Source organism: Amphibalanus amphitrite, unplaced genomic scaffold (genome assembly GCF_019059575.1).
Source record: "Amphibalanus amphitrite isolate SeventyFive unplaced genomic scaffold, NRLGWU_Aamphi_draft 000830F_arrow, whole genome shotgun sequence".
NCBI lineage: Eukaryota > Metazoa > Arthropoda > Thecostraca > Balanomorpha > Balanidae > Amphibalanus > Amphibalanus amphitrite.
This window is the reverse complement of record NW_024882324.1, coordinates 77,457-94,147: the sequence shown is the minus strand read 5'-3', so window position 1 is coordinate 94,147 and position 16,691 is coordinate 77,457. Positions and strand designations below refer to the sequence as shown.

The following is a 16,691-nucleotide window of genomic DNA, read 5'->3' as shown; positions in this document are numbered from 1 at the left end:
TTACGAGGAATCTTTTGGAATCATTACGGTTTTAGTCAAATTAAGATTTTTCATTGGTCAAACGATAATGACGTAATAAAAAATATTACCAAAACGTGAGCTGTGAATTTCGTTTGTCTTTTTTGGGAGGCTCTCTCATAAAGACAGCACAGCATGACACCACACGTGGCACGATGCCAAAAGTAGGTAATCTGAAGAAGTTGATGCCATTTTTGAACTTGTAATTTTATTAGGGAAGTATTAGAGGTTGGTTGCTATTCTTACTAAATTGAAATTGTGTGCTCATACGAACATTCTGGATTGGGTTTTCATACCTGTTAGAAGTGGATTGCTGGATTATTTTTAGCAAAACTGATCTATTTGGCTTCCAGGTTTGATTTCCTAGCATCTGTCCATAGGCGGCGGAACAGGGGGGGGGGGGGGGTGGCACCAGGGTACAGTGCCCCCCATAGATTTTGGCATTTTAACATTAGCCCTACTGGCGTTGCATGGAAAGAATGGGACCAAAATGAAAATCTGCAGTGCCCCGCTGCCACTGCATCTGTCTGTACTGTTTGTTCATTGAATTAAAGTGGCTGTAGCTTGTTAATAAGATTGTCATCAGTGCTGTCATGAAAAAAGTTACAATTGGTCACAAAAAGTAGCAATGTGCATGTTCTTGGTTTATTTTAAATGTAGTACAAATGCTGTTGATTTAAATTCAAATTTAATGATGATACCTAATGATTACAACTGGTCTTAACCATGTCCACAAGTGACAATTCTCTATTGCACTGTAAGGTGTACAATTATGTAGGATAAGGGTTTCATTGGCTACATGTTGTCGTGAGATCCATACAGATCATAGGTTCTCCACAAATTTTTGCCCGCTGGATCCACAGAGATCATAGATCCGACCCCTAAATTTTGTCGAGAGATCCATTCGGATCATAGATCCAACCCCTGAATTTTGTCGAGAGATCCACTCGGATCATAGATCCAACCCCTCTATTTTGTCGAGAGATCCACTGAGATCATAGATCCAGCTCTCGGATCCATGCTCATGTCTGGCTTCATTTACCGCTATCCTATTTAAATTAGGTACTAATCATCAGTTGTCTATGCGCTGTTCGCTCGCCATGGATATTTTCTCAGAAGAAGGAAGCTAGACTTAGGTACCGCTCGCATACCTACGTGTGATTATCCACAGCCGTGGCGGAAAGCGTGCCGTGAAAGTCGACTGGGTGTATCTCACCCAGTATATTGATTACTGCGCCTGGCTGTAGGGTCCCCCGGCAGGTGGTCTGACGCGGTAAGTGGCGGCTGGCAGGGTAACGAGGGCGGGTCCCTGTCCACTGACACGCGCCTCGCCCGGGCTCGGACAGGACGGACGGCCCACCAGCCGCCGGTCGGCCTCCCCGATTGTGAACTGGGCCACTGGAATGTGTAGAAGAGAATGAGAATATTTTCTGTTACATTAAATGCAAAGTTGATAACAGCTGCAATTTCGAGCATAATGCAACATTTCTTTTTTAACATCTATTTTAAGCGATAAGCAACGAAACGGTGACATGAACACACTAAGTTTACAATGTATATTGCACATATAGGTCCGATGCAGTGCACCGTGTGGGATGCACATCTACTAATTTTGCAGTGAAGCTACGCGAATGGACCCAACCTGTGCAGTGGGCAACTATCACTTCCACGTTGGCTTTACGGTTCCGGAGTTCCGTACGTATACTTTTTTTTTGTTTCCGCAATGTATACAGAGCATTTACGGTGTATAAGCGTATGGTCTTGGGCGTCAAGAGCGGGGAAATGGAGGAAAATAGGTGAACACTACTAGTGACCTCAGCTTCGCCGTCTTTAATCTTCGTTGATAATGGCTTTGTCATGCACGAAATGCTACCACCACATGTGGCAAAAATAACTATAGGAGAAAAACGCGGTGGTCGGCGGTGGTATGGAAGTGGCGTGAAATTATCGTTCAACTCAAATGATCTCCTTCGGTGTGTAATGGATCACGATTTCCCACGAAAGCGACCGATTCAGTCGGGGCCGCCTACGGTTCAGCGCGGCCCGCCGCACGCAGCGCGGTTTTTACTCGGAGGGACCACCAGGAGGAGTATCATTTCCAATTGGATTCGGACGCTCATTTCACACCAGTTCGACCGGAGCGGCCCGCGGGGACAAAAACGGCCACCCGATCACACCCGTTTGGGGCACGGTCACGGCGCGGAATCTCAGCCTCTTCAGCAGCTGCCACCTCTGTAGGGGCAGCTCGTGCCGTTTCTACGAACCACTGCCGTTTCTACGAACCACGGCCGGCTCAGTGGCGAACAGGGGCCATTCGACACGGCTGTTTCGAGGGTCGGAGGCGTTGCAGTGCGCGGATGGGTGAGGTGGCGCGGCGTGCGACGCTCCGGCGCTCCACCACCCCCGTAATTGGACGCTCGGCAGTCGGGCGGCAGCGCCGGGTGATCCGCGGCGCGCCACTGACGCCGGGCAGCCGCCTCATTTGCATGTCAGGCGTGTGCGCGACGCGGATGGAAGGGTGCCGACGCGGCCGAGGGTGCCGAGGTGGCGAGCGGACCGACTTCTGACGGCAGGGGCGCGGTCGGTGCCGGACGGGAGCACCAGGTGGCTGGTGGAGTCGCGCAGAGCTGTGTCAGCTCTCAGAGCTGCAGTCGAGTCTTCGACACGGCCAGGTGGTCACCCGCGCTGTCGTAACGGAGTGGCGTGTGTCCCCGCGGCGTCCGGGACAGTTTTATTCACCGTCAGTCATGCTCGGTAATGCAGTCGGCGCCTCGTCCATGTCAAACAGCAGCGTATTACCATGCGGCGGCCGCCAGCGTCTGTTAGCCGTGTAGAAAGTGGGGTCGGCCAACGGTGCTATATAGATCCGTTTTTAAGCGGCCACTGCCGGGCAGCGCGCGGTTCCTGCCACGCCCACATTAACCCGGAATGGCCCACCGCCGCCCACCTAGCCCGAACTCCAGAGGAAGGCCCGACCCGGCAGAGGCGGTCAGAGCGCACTGGCCTTCCGGCGAGCCCTGAGGTGTGACTGCGCACCACGGAACGGCGCTGGCGGGCTGCCAGCCAACCCGTGACCGCCCAGAGGCGTTGCTAGTCTTTTCACACCTTGTGCATAGGAGAGTGGTACTTCTTTTCAGGTCATACAGATGGATATCGTCTCTCTCAGAGAGCTATTCCTATAAATGCATAAGAAGAACAACTTGCTACCTTCTGGTACGGAAGAGGAACGGTTGACGATATACCTTTCTATCGGGAAGTACGTTTTCATTATTTTGTTTGCAAAGCTATTTGGACAATTTAAACTCGTAGTCCGTTCAAAACTCAACCAAAGGGGAATGCCGCAACGTTCACTTGTGGACCATTACGTTGACTTAGTCACTTAGCTCGACAGTTGAAGTCGACACATATTCCTGAATCTGCATTTCTGTTTGATAAACCAACACACTTCATTCAGCATCATGACGACAGGGCATACGCCGGACCGTGCTCAAACACGCGGGTGTGTTCACTATCTATCATCATGTATTGGACTTCAACACGAATGAACTCATAAAGCAGAGTGCGGACACAGTTCGCGCGACTTCCTCCATATATTGACGGTACATTCACACGACGTTTACACAGTTAATATTACAGACATTCGTACAAACCGGCCAGTCGGCCGCTCCGCCCGCGAGCCGCAGCCACGCACACGGCACACATTTACACACAATACGCCGCACGGCATGATTGGCAAATGCAAGAATGCTCTTTGATCGATCGGTCTTTTGAGCGGCGCCCGGGGAGGCGCTCGCTCGCTCGCACCCCGGGATGGGACGGCGGCTCCCGGGCGGCACATCGCGCACCACGGCTCAGCCCGGTCTGCAGAGAGCGGCTCTGTACACGGCTCCTCGGCAGCAGCTCCACAGCGAGGAGCCAGGCCACGCCGCCCTGAATGTCAGACTTCTCTCTGGCGTCAGCGCCGCGAACTTCACTCCGCTGACGACTATTTGAACATCGTTTCACGTATCGACACTCTGTACAACATTATTCTGTGTATTTAGTGTCCGGCTCCGTTGAACCTCGCACTGACTGTCCTCAGTGTTCAGTGCTCTCACATTCTGTGACTCGCTCGGACAGTGTATCGGTCACCGGTCACCGGTGGCCGCCGGTGGCCGCTCGCACTCGCTCACTTGCACGTGTGGATGGTGCGCTCCCGGCGGCAGGTCTTGCACTGCACCTTGCAGCACCAGATGAACTTGCAGCTGCAGCGCTCCGCCACGGTGACGTGCTGGGTGTTGTAGCCGCGGCCGCAGCAGAGCAGGCCGCAGCCGTCCGTGCCCTGCGAGGTGCGGTCGCAGGTGCGGCCCGTGGTGCCTGCGGACGGCACACGGGGAGAGGTTACCACTGAGGGCACCACCAGTCACTGAGGGGCAGAACCCTGCGAGGTGCGGTCGTAGGTGCGGCCCGTGGTGCCCATGGGGGCGGTAAGTAGAGCTGACTACGGAATGTTGTTCCATTTTTCACAGGCAGAGTTGCCTGGAGTAGTAGACTGTGCCGCATGACACGGGCTGGGTTCACAGTTAGGTGCTGTTACTCAAAGCTCACCATAGACACGCTTTATTGCGTGATAAATAGCACATCTTTGCGTTCCAGTCAACTGATGGCTTCTGGGGAGTGGAACATCATTCTGTAGTCAACTGCACACGGGGAAGGGTTATAGAGGGCACAAACGAAAACACATACGAGGTAGCAGTCAATGAAGGAGCACCGTTGTTGAAGGGCCAAGCTGTCAAAGGAAAAGACAGGAGATTGGCGAACAAACAGACAGGCAGACGGACAGACGATCGGATAGATGGGCCAGCGACGGATGGCACTTGTCCCCATTTGCATACACGTATAAGTACGCGAAGACAATTAATACACTCACGCACATATGCTGAAGCCTATTCAACAATAGCCTTGCAAACGCATACAAAACAACAGGCACGCAACAGGAGCGGCGCTGGTTGTGATGGTCGGCGCTCGTGACTTGTGTCGACATGCACAGTGAACCGGAAATTAATGTGACTTTTTACGGATGCCCGGCACTCGCGCGGTCATCCACTAAATCAGTCTAATCAGGTTTAGTGTGTAATTATTTTAAACGCAGGGCAGCTTCAAGGGTCCTCCACCGGTCGTAAACATTCCAACTGACCGGTACGCCACTGTCTGACCCGGCCAGGCTGCTATTTTCCGCCACACGGAATTATCTAAACGGCTCCGCGTTGCAGCTTTACGTTTACCGTAAACATCAACATGATAGACCCCAGAGTGGACTGGCGCCGGAGGGTCGACATTGCTCTGAGAAATCAGCCGCGGGCCTTCCATTCCTCACGGGCCATGGTCGGCCTGTTACGCCCCTGGCCGTCCGTCCTGCTCCCGCTACCCGCCCGTTCCGGCGCTCACCTGACGAGCCGAGCGTGCTGTTCTTGCGGCAGTAGTCGGGACTCTCCTGGATGTAGACCAGGTCCTCGGGGGTGGGTCGCCGGTAGCGTCGGTCCGTGACCCGCAGCCGACCCCGCCGGGTCACGGTCACCTCCGTGGCGCCGTCGTACTTGTCCTTGAGCAGGTCACCTGCAGGGGCGCGCGCAGGGGGTGTGTTAGGTTATAGAGGGTCGGCGCACACAGTAGAGGGCTTACAAGGGCGAAACAAGCTTATTGGAATGCAGAAGAGCGTGAAAAGTGGCATGGTACTCACACACCTGGACACACCGGGACGCACACACAAATATATCGGGACACACAAGGACGCCCTCAGCACGAGGCGCCGCGGCTACTGCGTGCTCCACACCGGCCGCATATATGCAGAATGCTAATCCAACAGGCCCGCTCACCCGATATGGACCATAAACATGGTATCGACAGGGGTCACACGTGACAACGGACGACTTATGAATACGCCCATTTAATTCGCACGCACTGATGTAAACCCTGGCGCCACGCGCCGCTGAGGCAGCGTTTATTGCAAAACGCGTCACAACCCGGCACCTGACGTGATCGATTTATCGCCAACTGGTCTGCAAACACGTGTACAGCTGTCAATTGGACAGCCTCCTCAAACGGGCCGATCTCTGTGAAATCGCCGGCGTTTGATACAATCGGGCAAACACTGCGAGTCGGAGCCTCCCACCAATCAGATTAGGGCAGGGCGGGGTGGACAGACGGCCGGCTGATCTGGGACTACCGCGGCCGACTGACCAGCTGACTGACCGGCCAACTGACCGGCTGACTGACCGGCTGACCCGGGGGTGACCGGTCAGGTAACCGAATTGGGAGATAGCGGCGAAAGCGAGGTGATTGAGCGCAGCGGTCAAATCGCAGCATTGGTCGTTTCGTATGCCAGTGAAGGAATTTAAACAAAACGTCCTGTCCCATTCCCATCCCAACATCCAAAAACAAAACGTCCTAACATCCAAAACGTCCTATCCCAATTTTTTGACTTCATCTGTTTCCCATCCCTTCACACTCGCTCCTGACCCGTCCATGTCCGTCCATCCCTTTGCCTCCCGTGTGACACTCACCGACTTCTCTGAAGGCGGGCAGCCGCTGCCAGCAGGTGACGGCCGAGCACGAGCCGGACACGCCGTGACACTTGCAGTTCAGCTTGGTCAGCGCAATCACCGACTGTCGGAGAGAGAGAGAGAGAGAGAGAGAGAGAGAGAGAGAGAGAGAGAGAGAGAGAGAGAGAGAGAGAGAGAGAGAGAGAGAGAGAGAGAGAGAGAGAGAGAGAGAGAGAGAGAGAGAGAGAGAGAGAGAGAGTGAGAGAGAGCAGAGGGTGAGAGAGAGCAGAGGGTGAGAGAGAGAGAGAGCAGAAGGTGAGACCGGCGGCGGCTCATTATTGATGGCACACGCCGTCTTATGAATAGCCGGCCACCGTTTGTGTGTTGTCTGCAGCGGCGAACACGGCGGCGGGTCGCCGCTGCGCCGCTGATGTATACAGAGCGGGTGTCGGTATGCAGGGCGCCTGACCAAATGAGACGGACCCGAGCCTGTCGCGCCGTGAACTCGGCCCGATGTGACATGGGACCGGCCCGTATCGGCCGATGTGGGCGTCTATCCGGCTCAGATAAGGCGCTCCGGGGACATGGGCAGGGTGCGCAGACACCGGCCTGTCGCCGGCCGCCCGGCGCGGGGCCGGGGCCAGCGCGGCGACCGTGTCTGCCACTGCGGACACCAGTCCCTAACAGCGCGACTGGTGTCTGCCGGGGCGGCTGACCGCCGGGCAGTGTCCGAGTGTTGTCGGACCCGCCCCGGCAGACTGCCGGGGCGGCCTCCGAACTGGCAGAGGGCGGTCACCGCCTTGCAGCGCGCCCCTGTCGGCTCAATAGGCTGCCGTGTTCACCCGCCCCGTCCAGACAGACTGTCTGTCGATTGGGGCACTGACAGGATCGTCACCAGAGGCCCGACGATGGAGAAGGCTGCTGGCAAGGGTAAATTATGTCTGCTGCCGAGCCTCCTTGGTATCGCGCTCTGCCAGCTCTGATGGCGAGGGATGGTTGCTATCGATTGCAAACAAAAAAAACATATCGACACTTTTGTGATAATTCATTCATCCGTATGGAACTTAACCTTCCGAGTCAACATTCCGTGCGAGACGTTGCCCTCAATGCCGGTGCGTCTCTCTCGTGTCCCAGCCCGTGGCTGCTGCTGCTGCGGTGGAGGCGATGGCCGGGATAGTCCCAGTCACGGTGTGCGTGCGCCCCCCGCCGGGCGTCTGAGAGCGCCGCTGATGACGCGCCGTTCCCGGCCGGACCGGGGGAGGTGCCGCCAGCACCGGCCGTCGGTGAGCGATGATCGGTCGGCCGCAGCCGCGCCGGCCGCAGGGGGAGCTGCCCTGCCCTGCCCTGCTCTACCAGGGTACAGCTCCGGATACCACCGGCCCTCACTGATGGATGTGTGGGCGGTCAGCCGCGCCCGGAACGGTCCGCGAACGGAGACAACCGAGCCGACCCGGAGAACCGACCGCTGTCCGCTGACGATACACGGCCCGGAAACGGAAACCGCCCCGCCGGAATGGACGGGAATTTACGGGGCCAGTTCGGACGCTTCTGAAGGAGCGCATCTGCTCAGATAGCGTTTTATGGCATTCTCGGGATGGAAGTCAATTTACTGCCGCCGTTTTAGGACTTCTACTGAAGCGAAACATACGATTCGGAGGTCATTCTAATGGGCTACAAACCCTCCGAGTAATTGAACGAAATGTGACATTTATGAGCAGATGTTTGCAAACTGGGCATGAAAATACGCATGCAACACCAATGAAGTTCATTGCTCAATATTTTTTTCCCAAAGCAGGCTCCAAAACTATATGATGCAACAGCCGGGAATTTGAGAGCTTGTGCTCACTGTATGCTCTGCTGCAAATGAGGCTATCGGTGTTGTTATGCTGTCATTTGTCATAAATATTAACACATCCATAAGCCGATGTCGCCATGAGCAATGCTTTACTCATTGTCATACACGACATTCCGTGACATCGACACACATGTTGCAATCTTATATATGCTGTGGCTGCTGTCGGCCTGACGAACCAATGACCCTTTCTTCTAAGGCACGCAGAGCTTTCTCACCCTTCCAGTTCCGCCGCGGGTGAGCTCTGCCCCCTCTCCGGTCTCAGCCGTTCCCAGAAGGCACCGTCTCCCAGTGCGCACCGGCCGGCCCTCTTTACCTCCCCCCTCGGTTACGACCGCGCCGCGTCTATACCGGAGTACCGACCTCTGGCGCGATCGGACGCCGGGGTGCCGCCGATCTGCCGCTCACGACCGCCGAGATGGTGCTATGACGAATGGTCGCCGCCGTACGAGCGCCGGTGGCGGCCCGCACTCGTGCCGATACCCGCCGAGATTCGGGCGACCGGCCCGTCATGGGGGTTTTATGGCGTCGCGTGGGCTTACCGCCACTGTCAATAAATTTCTGGACGGCTTTTAAGCTAATGTTCAGCAGTGATGGCAGCTGTAACTTCTGGCGGCGACATTCCCGCATACGCTCGTGCGTGCAGCTTGGCGCCGCGATGTAGGTATCTGAGGGCGTGCAGCGTCCGCGGCGCTCTCGGGTTCCGACGGCGGGCGATAGCTGCGGCTGGCCGTCACTCGTCTGGGCTGGCCGCGTCCGGTCGGAATAAAGCCGTCGGCGGCGGGGCGCGCCATGCAGTCGGCCCGGTGCGACACCGGATGGTGGACGGCCCGCCGATCGGTATCGGCGAATTAATGCCTCATCAATGTCCGCGCCGGTATCAGATGGGTCGCGCGCACGCCCGCCGCCGGCCCGCTAATAAATTGATGGTCTCTCGGTCATAGCAGTGACGCCAAGCACGCCGTTCGCAGCACGTTTCACTCAGCGCCATGACACAAATTCGCGACTTTACGAGCGGCGAGCGGTGCTGGCCCGAGCGGCCGCCGTCCGCCGCACACTGGGCCGGGGGCCCGGAAAAGTGCTAGAAATTATCTGTGATTGAGTTGTTGATCTCAGTGACAAGCAAACATGCTAAAAACGAAGTGGGGCTGCTTAACCCTCGCCGGACCCATTGTCGGACCCCCCACCCCCTCGGCCGGCCGAGGGGGGAGGGTTGGTACGACCCCTTTTCGCCGTTTCGCCCCTAATGGAGCTAGAGCCTCGCGGAAAAAACAAGCGTGTGCGCCGTTTCAAGACAGAACGAAAGATACCCGATTTTAAGGTCCCAGGTCAACCGGTAACCTCTGAGGTGAAGTCAAAAAACCCAAGGTAGGGTTTGGTTTTTGGTAAATAATTTCGCATAAAATGGCCGCAGAGCAGCGATTTTGGCACCATCGTGTTCGCCTGGCTCAGGCGCGTCGAATGGTATACTTTTTGTCCGGGTGAGGTCAACATAAGGTGTTGACCTCGAGTCAAGGTCAGGTCAGAGCCCATCAGGCCACGAACTTAATCGAAGGAAGTCGTATTGCATATCATTCGATTCGGGAGGTCTTTCCGAGTCCATTGGTGATTTTTCCGAGTCGCTGGCTCAATTTGATCATGAGTTATTGACGAGAAACTCCTATGACCGTAGTGACGTCATAAATGACGTCACGGAAGGTCAAAAATGCAAAAGTAAAGCATCGGATCTTGCAAGGAGTGCATGAAATCACGATTCCGTGTGCTTGAGATAGTTTGAGATCATTCCATGCGCAAAAACAACAGTTTCCTTATTTTCCCATTTACTTTTAATGTTGAGGTCACGTGACCTCGAAGAGTAGCAGGCATTAGCAAAAATTGCGAGTAGGGCACGACAGAAAGATGATTAGTGGTTTGTATGGCATGGTCATTTTTAGCGGCTAGAAATAACATTTCTCAAAAAGTCTAACTAAAGAGCAAGTTGTTGTTGATTATCACTGACTTGTGTTTGGGGGTTAATAATGACTGAATTTTTGAATTTGGCCCAAAAATTTTGACAGCATTGTGTGCGTTGATCAATTCTGAGCTCAGGGACATATATTTTATTCAGATTATACGCGTTTGTTTTTCACAACTTCCAGCGCTTTAAAGAGCGCCGGGCCTTCAGTAGAGCGGCGAGGTGACAATTGCCCCTACATCATGTGGTTTACTGGCGCATATCTCGAAAAGTAGCAGGGAAAAGCAGCAAAGCACCTATATGGAACGAAAGATGAGTAATCAGAGGCTAGTATAAAATGTTCATTTTTAGCCGCTCGAAATCACATTTTTATAAAAGTCTAATTAAAAAATTAGATATGATTTTTAATTACGTCTTGCAGCTGCTTGCAAAAAGCTAGCTTATCTTGCAGAAAAGCGATGCAATATGTGAGAATGATGTTGGCACAGTGAACAACAGTGCCCTGAACTAGTCTGACAGGAAATTTCGTTCAAAAGGACGATTGGTCAACTAATAAATTACCACCAAAGATCATCATGAAAATCGGTAAATGTGGTGGCCACTAGAGAGTCTAAATTGTCTTGTGTTTGGTGACAACTGACGACCTCAATTTTGACCTTAGGGAAAAACTGGCATCGGAATCGTATTCTTCGATCAATTTGGGATTAAATGATACCTATTTTGTTCATATTGCGGACAGTCAGTTTGGGGGAATTTCTAGCGCTTTTTCGGGCTGCCGGCCTACAGTGCGCCGGCGACTCTCCGCGGCCCGCCGGCGACTCTCCGCCGCCCGCTAAAGACCCGCTAAAGGCCCGCTAACGACCCGCTAATCCGCGGCAGGTCGTTGGTGAACCGGACTTGTATGAGACGACTGGGCTGAACCCGTGCCAAAGGAGGATGTGAAGAAGAAAGGTAGGTACTGCTTCGTGCACATTGCACATTGCACATACAGCGGGAGACACTGACTGTATTTATTGATTGAATGATCGGTGATATCTGCACGACTCGCGGTATATGAACGATGACGGGAAACATAAGTAGTCAGATGTCATCTCGACTCGAGACTGGTCCTTCTCCACTGATATGAGAATGAATGACTGTTGATTTGTGTTTCCGCAGAAGACTACTCAAAGCATAAACAAATACTTTTTAAAGTGAACCATGTAATAGCTACACGCAGCGTCTTGAGGTTTCTGACTAAACAATAAACATAGAACACACATTATCCTGTAAAGTTAGTCTCTGGACACCTTAAAAACCTCATTTGCGTTACACCCACATTTCGCTTAGAAATCCCGGTGTGTTTCCCAAAAGTAGGTCTGATTTAGCGTCTCTCCGGGCTGTTAATTGGCACCTGTGGTGACCAGGTTCTTGTGCAGTCGCTCCGGCCGACCGTTACCACCAGCAGAGGTGGCCGGAGCCGCTGGCGGCCGGCGTTGAGGCTGAGCCAGCCCTCCGGAGAGGCTGGCACTGCCCCACCAATGGTCTCACACAGAGGGCGCCGAGGAGTCAGTGATTAGCGATGCAAATTTGTGGCGGTCGGGTGTTGTGTATGAGGATCGCCGGCGGACGCGCTGCCGGAGGAGGGGTCGGTAACAAACGGATCGGTCGACGGAACAGCACCGAGCGAGAACAGCTCCCTAGCTGACAGAGCCGACTGCAGTGGGATCCATCGCCCATGGCGGCCGTGTGGAGGGCTGCTGTGTGATAGACTTTCAGAAAAAGTGGAGGGAGGACCCAGCAGAGCACAGGCTATCATAAGAGGTCGGGGGAGGGCCGGAGGCAGAGACCGGCGACAAAGTCCGAAATACCCAAAGCTGTGTCAGACCGTCTGTGAACAAGTTAGCATCTCGCTACTCATATGTACTCACCCGCCGTCCCGCCTCGTTATTGTGAATGTTCATCCGAGACCTGGCGAATTTCACCGAGCCGCGCTTGTGCTTCTTCTCCTTTTCCCGAACGTCTACGAATCCTTTCGCAAACCTGAAACAGAAAGGACGGGACTGAGTTGAATAGAAAACAAACAGAATGATTTTTACTTCTTTGGTAAAAAAATGCGCAGTATAACATTAGACTCAATGCTTTTCCTCACCGTGCAGTGCAGAAAAACGATATCAGAAAATGGAAATCCTACGAACGTTATTGAGGATTGCGATATTCACGATTCATCAATTCGACGGCGAATTTTGACGGGGTAAGGAAGATGTATGCTCGTCAGATGCGCACTTTCACTTATCGCGGACGGCTTTTCATCTGTCTCAGCCTGATGAATGGATGAGTCTCTGTACTTGATCCGTGTTTCGTGCATTCAAAATTGACAATCTAATGCAAAATGGTTAGGTATGCAAATATTACCTATTCAATCATCCACGAACCATGGACGTAGGATAGAGTCCTAAACAACAAACAATCAAAGTACATATCAGCGTTATATTATAGCATTTGGGAAAATATGAAGGAAAAATATAGGACTTCCACGTTAGATAAATGGCAATAGAATTGCGGTTCAAATTATTTACCATAACCTATATCTTTGCGCGTGCAGCCACAGCGAGGATAGGTCATTACGTTACGACATTATCGGATCGCACACACACGCAAGAACGGATTGATGAATGGATAGCTATCTAGTAATTAGGAAAATAGGATTATGTCCTAACCAGCCGCACTAATGCCATATGAGCCAAAAATGCCACTCGGGCGTCTGTAATTATGACATATCTCTTCATTTGGTAATAATATTGTGCTTAGATAATCTATCAGAGATTTACTCTTTTTCATTACGGACATTCTGAAATTCTGACATTATGGACATTCGATAAGGGACATCCTTATAAACTCGTTCGGTAAATCATCTGCGGGGACATGAATGCCATGATATCAAACACTGTGGTAACATTTTGGTCTTTACGACTCAATATCAAAACACCGAACGGCTTTGGGCACCCTTCTGCGGCCTGTAAACGGTCCACGTAGAAGCTGTTTTTCGTCATTTCCTGATCATAAATTTCCCTCGTGCTCGCGATAAACTGGGAACTGGAGCTAACTCTAAATCTTTCTGGGGCTGTCGGCGGCGGCGGACGGCGGCCGGCGGGCGGTGCCGGCCGGTGGCAGCGGTCGCTGGCGCCGTTCATCACTTTAATAGGCATTTGTCGCAATAACTCTCTGCGAGGCGTTTTCGGCGGCTTAGTATCTTCACTGGGAATGATATACGGCGGTGGTAGAAATTGGACTGCTTTGTGGTGCGGTCGGGGCTGTCTTTTTGACAGGGCCGCCGGCGGTGGTCGGCCTACTGCCGCTGCCGCTGCCACTCGGCACATCGGGATACAGGAGCAGCACGGGACCGCCGCCGTAGAAAGTCGGCTATTCTCGGCACCGCTCGTGTTAAGTTGTTGTTAACCTTATTGTGCCTCTGACATTAATCTAATTAAAGACACTAAATCGTGATACTTCTCTTAACCATAATCGCTGGTTTGACAGCGGTGCGACTGACTATGTGTAGGCACGCACCGTTCTACAGATAGGTGCGACGTTTCCTCCGTTGGTGGAATACAAATGCCATGGTGAAGTGTACCGGTGCCGTGGACTGACCTGCTGCGCCTCTCTCTCCCTCTCCCTCTCACTCTGTCTCCGTACTGACCTGTATCCGTAGTGGATGTTGTCGCCGCAGCCGCCCCACACCCACTCGTCGTCGAGGTGGTCGGGCCGCGCCGCCTGCGAGCACCCGCACGAGGCCAGCTGCCCGTCCCGGCACGAGCGGGCCACCGACATCACCACGCCGGCGGCGGCGATCGAGTGCGCGAACGCCGCCTCCCGGGACGCTGCCGATGGACATCAGTGCCAGGTCAGTGGAGGGATCACAGGTCACAGGTCACAGGTCAGAGGGAGGAGGGTGGGCTGAGGTCACAGGTCAGGGAGTGGGCAAAGGCCACAATCACATGGATGAGGGCGGGTCAAGGTCAGTTTCTGTGACCTCAGAAGTCCGGGCTAAGTTTTGGTACGTTTTGTTCAGTTGTTCTGTTCCGTTGTTCTGTTCAGGTATGTTCGGCCCACGTGCCGTGTCACCTGTCGAGGAGTGCCCGTTTCTCCGGAGTGGCCATCCGCAGCCTCACCTCACCGCTCTCTGGAGCGGGGACAGGGGTAAACAGGAGATTAGTGGGACAGGACAACAGTTAATCCAGAAAAAACGATAGTTAATTCAATCAACACATGTTGATCAGTGTAAAGTGGACGATACTACTTCATATTTCCATCATTCATGAATGTTACATTCAGTCGCAACACGCGACACAACCAAAAATAGTCAGAATGACAATTGTTATACCGGTCAAGACGTGAGCCATTCCAACATGAGTCATGTAAGACCCTTACTTCATCATGTCATAAGATAACTTCGAGTACCTCGATTCCAGCGCGATTCCTGGAATCCCCAGGTAAATCCAAGCTAATTTATGTTCCCGCAATTCATGCAACGGTGTTAATAGGCTCTGGCTCAATGTAAGATTTTCTGATCCCTCTACTGCATGAATGATTTGATATCATGCTTATGAATCAGCCAGAGGAAACTTATATTTTTTCCATTTCGACATGCGTCTACGTGGATAAAAAGTAGGAATGCTTGTTACATTTAACAATAAGCTTGGGAGCATAACTTGTGATTCAGAAAGAACTCAGACCTCATGAAATGTTGCGCCGGACATGGTGAATGGTCCTGTCCGTGACCGCTGGCTGAGCGCCGTTGGGTCACTCTGGGTCACCGATTCACCTCGGGTCACGTCAGGTTACCTACCCTAGATCACCGGTCGGGTGCACCAGGTCGCCTCAGGTCACTGGCCCTCACTGTGCCCCAATCAGCCGTCCGTTTATGGGGGCCGTTACTGCTGCCGCCGTTCGCTCGGCGTTCCCACGCCGGTGACGGTGCGTTTACTCCCAGGAGGTCAGCATTCGGACCGGCTCATTGTGTTTACACGGGGTAATCGGCGTGTCAACAAGGAGCCGGCGGACAACAGCGCGCGGCGGCGGGGACATGGGACCGCCGCCGCGCTGCTCTGGGGACTCCGGGCCGTGGGCGGAGGACGGGGAGCTGGTGGCGGCTGGTGGGCGGTGGGCGGAGGACGGGGAGCTGGTGGCGGCTGGTGGGCGGTGGGAGTCGGTGGGCGGAGGACGGGGAGCTGGTGGCGGCTGGTGGGCGGTGGGAGTCGGTAGGCGGAGGACGGGAGCTGGTGGCGGCTGGTGGGCGGTGGGAGTCGGTGGGCGGAGGACGGGAGCTGGTGGCGGCTGGTGGGCGGTGGGAGTCGGTAGGCGGAGGACGGGAGCTGGTGGCGGCTGGTGGGCGGTGGGAGTCGGTAGGCGGAGGACGGGGAGCTGGTGGCGGCTGGTGGGCGGTGGGAGTCGGTAGGCGGAGGACGGGAGCTGGTGGCGGCTGGTGGGCGGTGGGAGTCGGTGGGCGGAGGACGGGAGCTGGTGGCGGCTGGTGGGCGGTGGGAGTCGGTAGGCGGAGGACGGGAGCTGGTGGCGGCTGGTGGGCGGTGGGAGTCGGTAGGCGGAGGGTGATATGTTGACCGATTGTAAGGACTGGTGCTTCGCCGCTTTGGCTGTTATTGGCCGTACTCACCCACTTTTTGGTTGCGCTCCTCATCTACCACAACCTTGGGTGAGACGACGGTACCTATTACTGGAGACAACTAACAAAGACAACGAAGCAGGAGTGGAGTTAAAAAAAAAACGAGAGAAGGAGAGAAAAAGAAAGGGAGAGGGGCCGCTGTGCGGGGATGGTGGGCGGGGTACGCGCTGTCCGCGGTCCATCTCCGCTCCCCGCCGGCCTCTGCCGCAGACTGACGGCTGTCCCCTCCGTCCCGTTTCCCCCTCCCTCCCCGTCCTCGCCCCCTCCCCACAGATCGTGTTTCCCGACCCTGCCTCAGACCAGGCGGCTCGCGGAGTCCAATTCGCGCCCCGTCGGGCCACTAAACTTCATTAGCGTGCCCTAATGTCGCTTAGTGTTTCCTCCTCTATCGCCACTGTCCCGTGCTCCCATTCCCATTTGGCTGTTATTGGCCGTACTCACCCACTTTTTGGTTGCGCTCCTCATCTACCACCAAATGCCCCTGTCGCGGTCGTAGTGATGAGCGGGGTCCATGTCCCGTTGCATTGATCTGAGCCCTCTCCACTGAGTCGTCCTCGATGGTGCTCACTAGGCCACACTCTACTCACGAGCCCGACTCACAGGACGTAAAGCACACGCTCTATCACACAGGGACGCGCTGTCCGCGGTCCATCTCCGCTCCCCGCCGGCCTCTGCCGCAGACTG

General features: G+C 54.3%; 1 protein-coding gene across 1 annotated transcript in view; it reads right to left on the bottom strand.

The window, feature by feature from the left end:
- Window positions 1-3,518: 3,518 nt before the first annotated feature.
- The window catches only part of LOC122366776 (protein Wnt-5b-like), a 29,957-nt gene continuing 16,784 nt past the window's right edge, over window positions 3,519-16,691 (bottom strand). The window contains exons 4-8 of the mRNA XM_043339342.1: window positions 14,025-14,205; window positions 12,256-12,367; window positions 6,561-6,663; window positions 5,446-5,613; window positions 3,519-4,374 (exon numbers count right to left, since the gene is read on the bottom strand). Coding sequence (XP_043195277.1) covers window positions 4,187-4,374; window positions 5,446-5,613; window positions 6,561-6,663; window positions 12,256-12,367; window positions 14,025-14,205 — 752 coding nt within the window. The 3' untranslated portion in view covers window positions 3,519-4,186. The remainder of the gene's footprint in view (window positions 4,375-5,445; window positions 5,614-6,560; window positions 6,664-12,255; window positions 12,368-14,024; window positions 14,206-16,691) is intronic.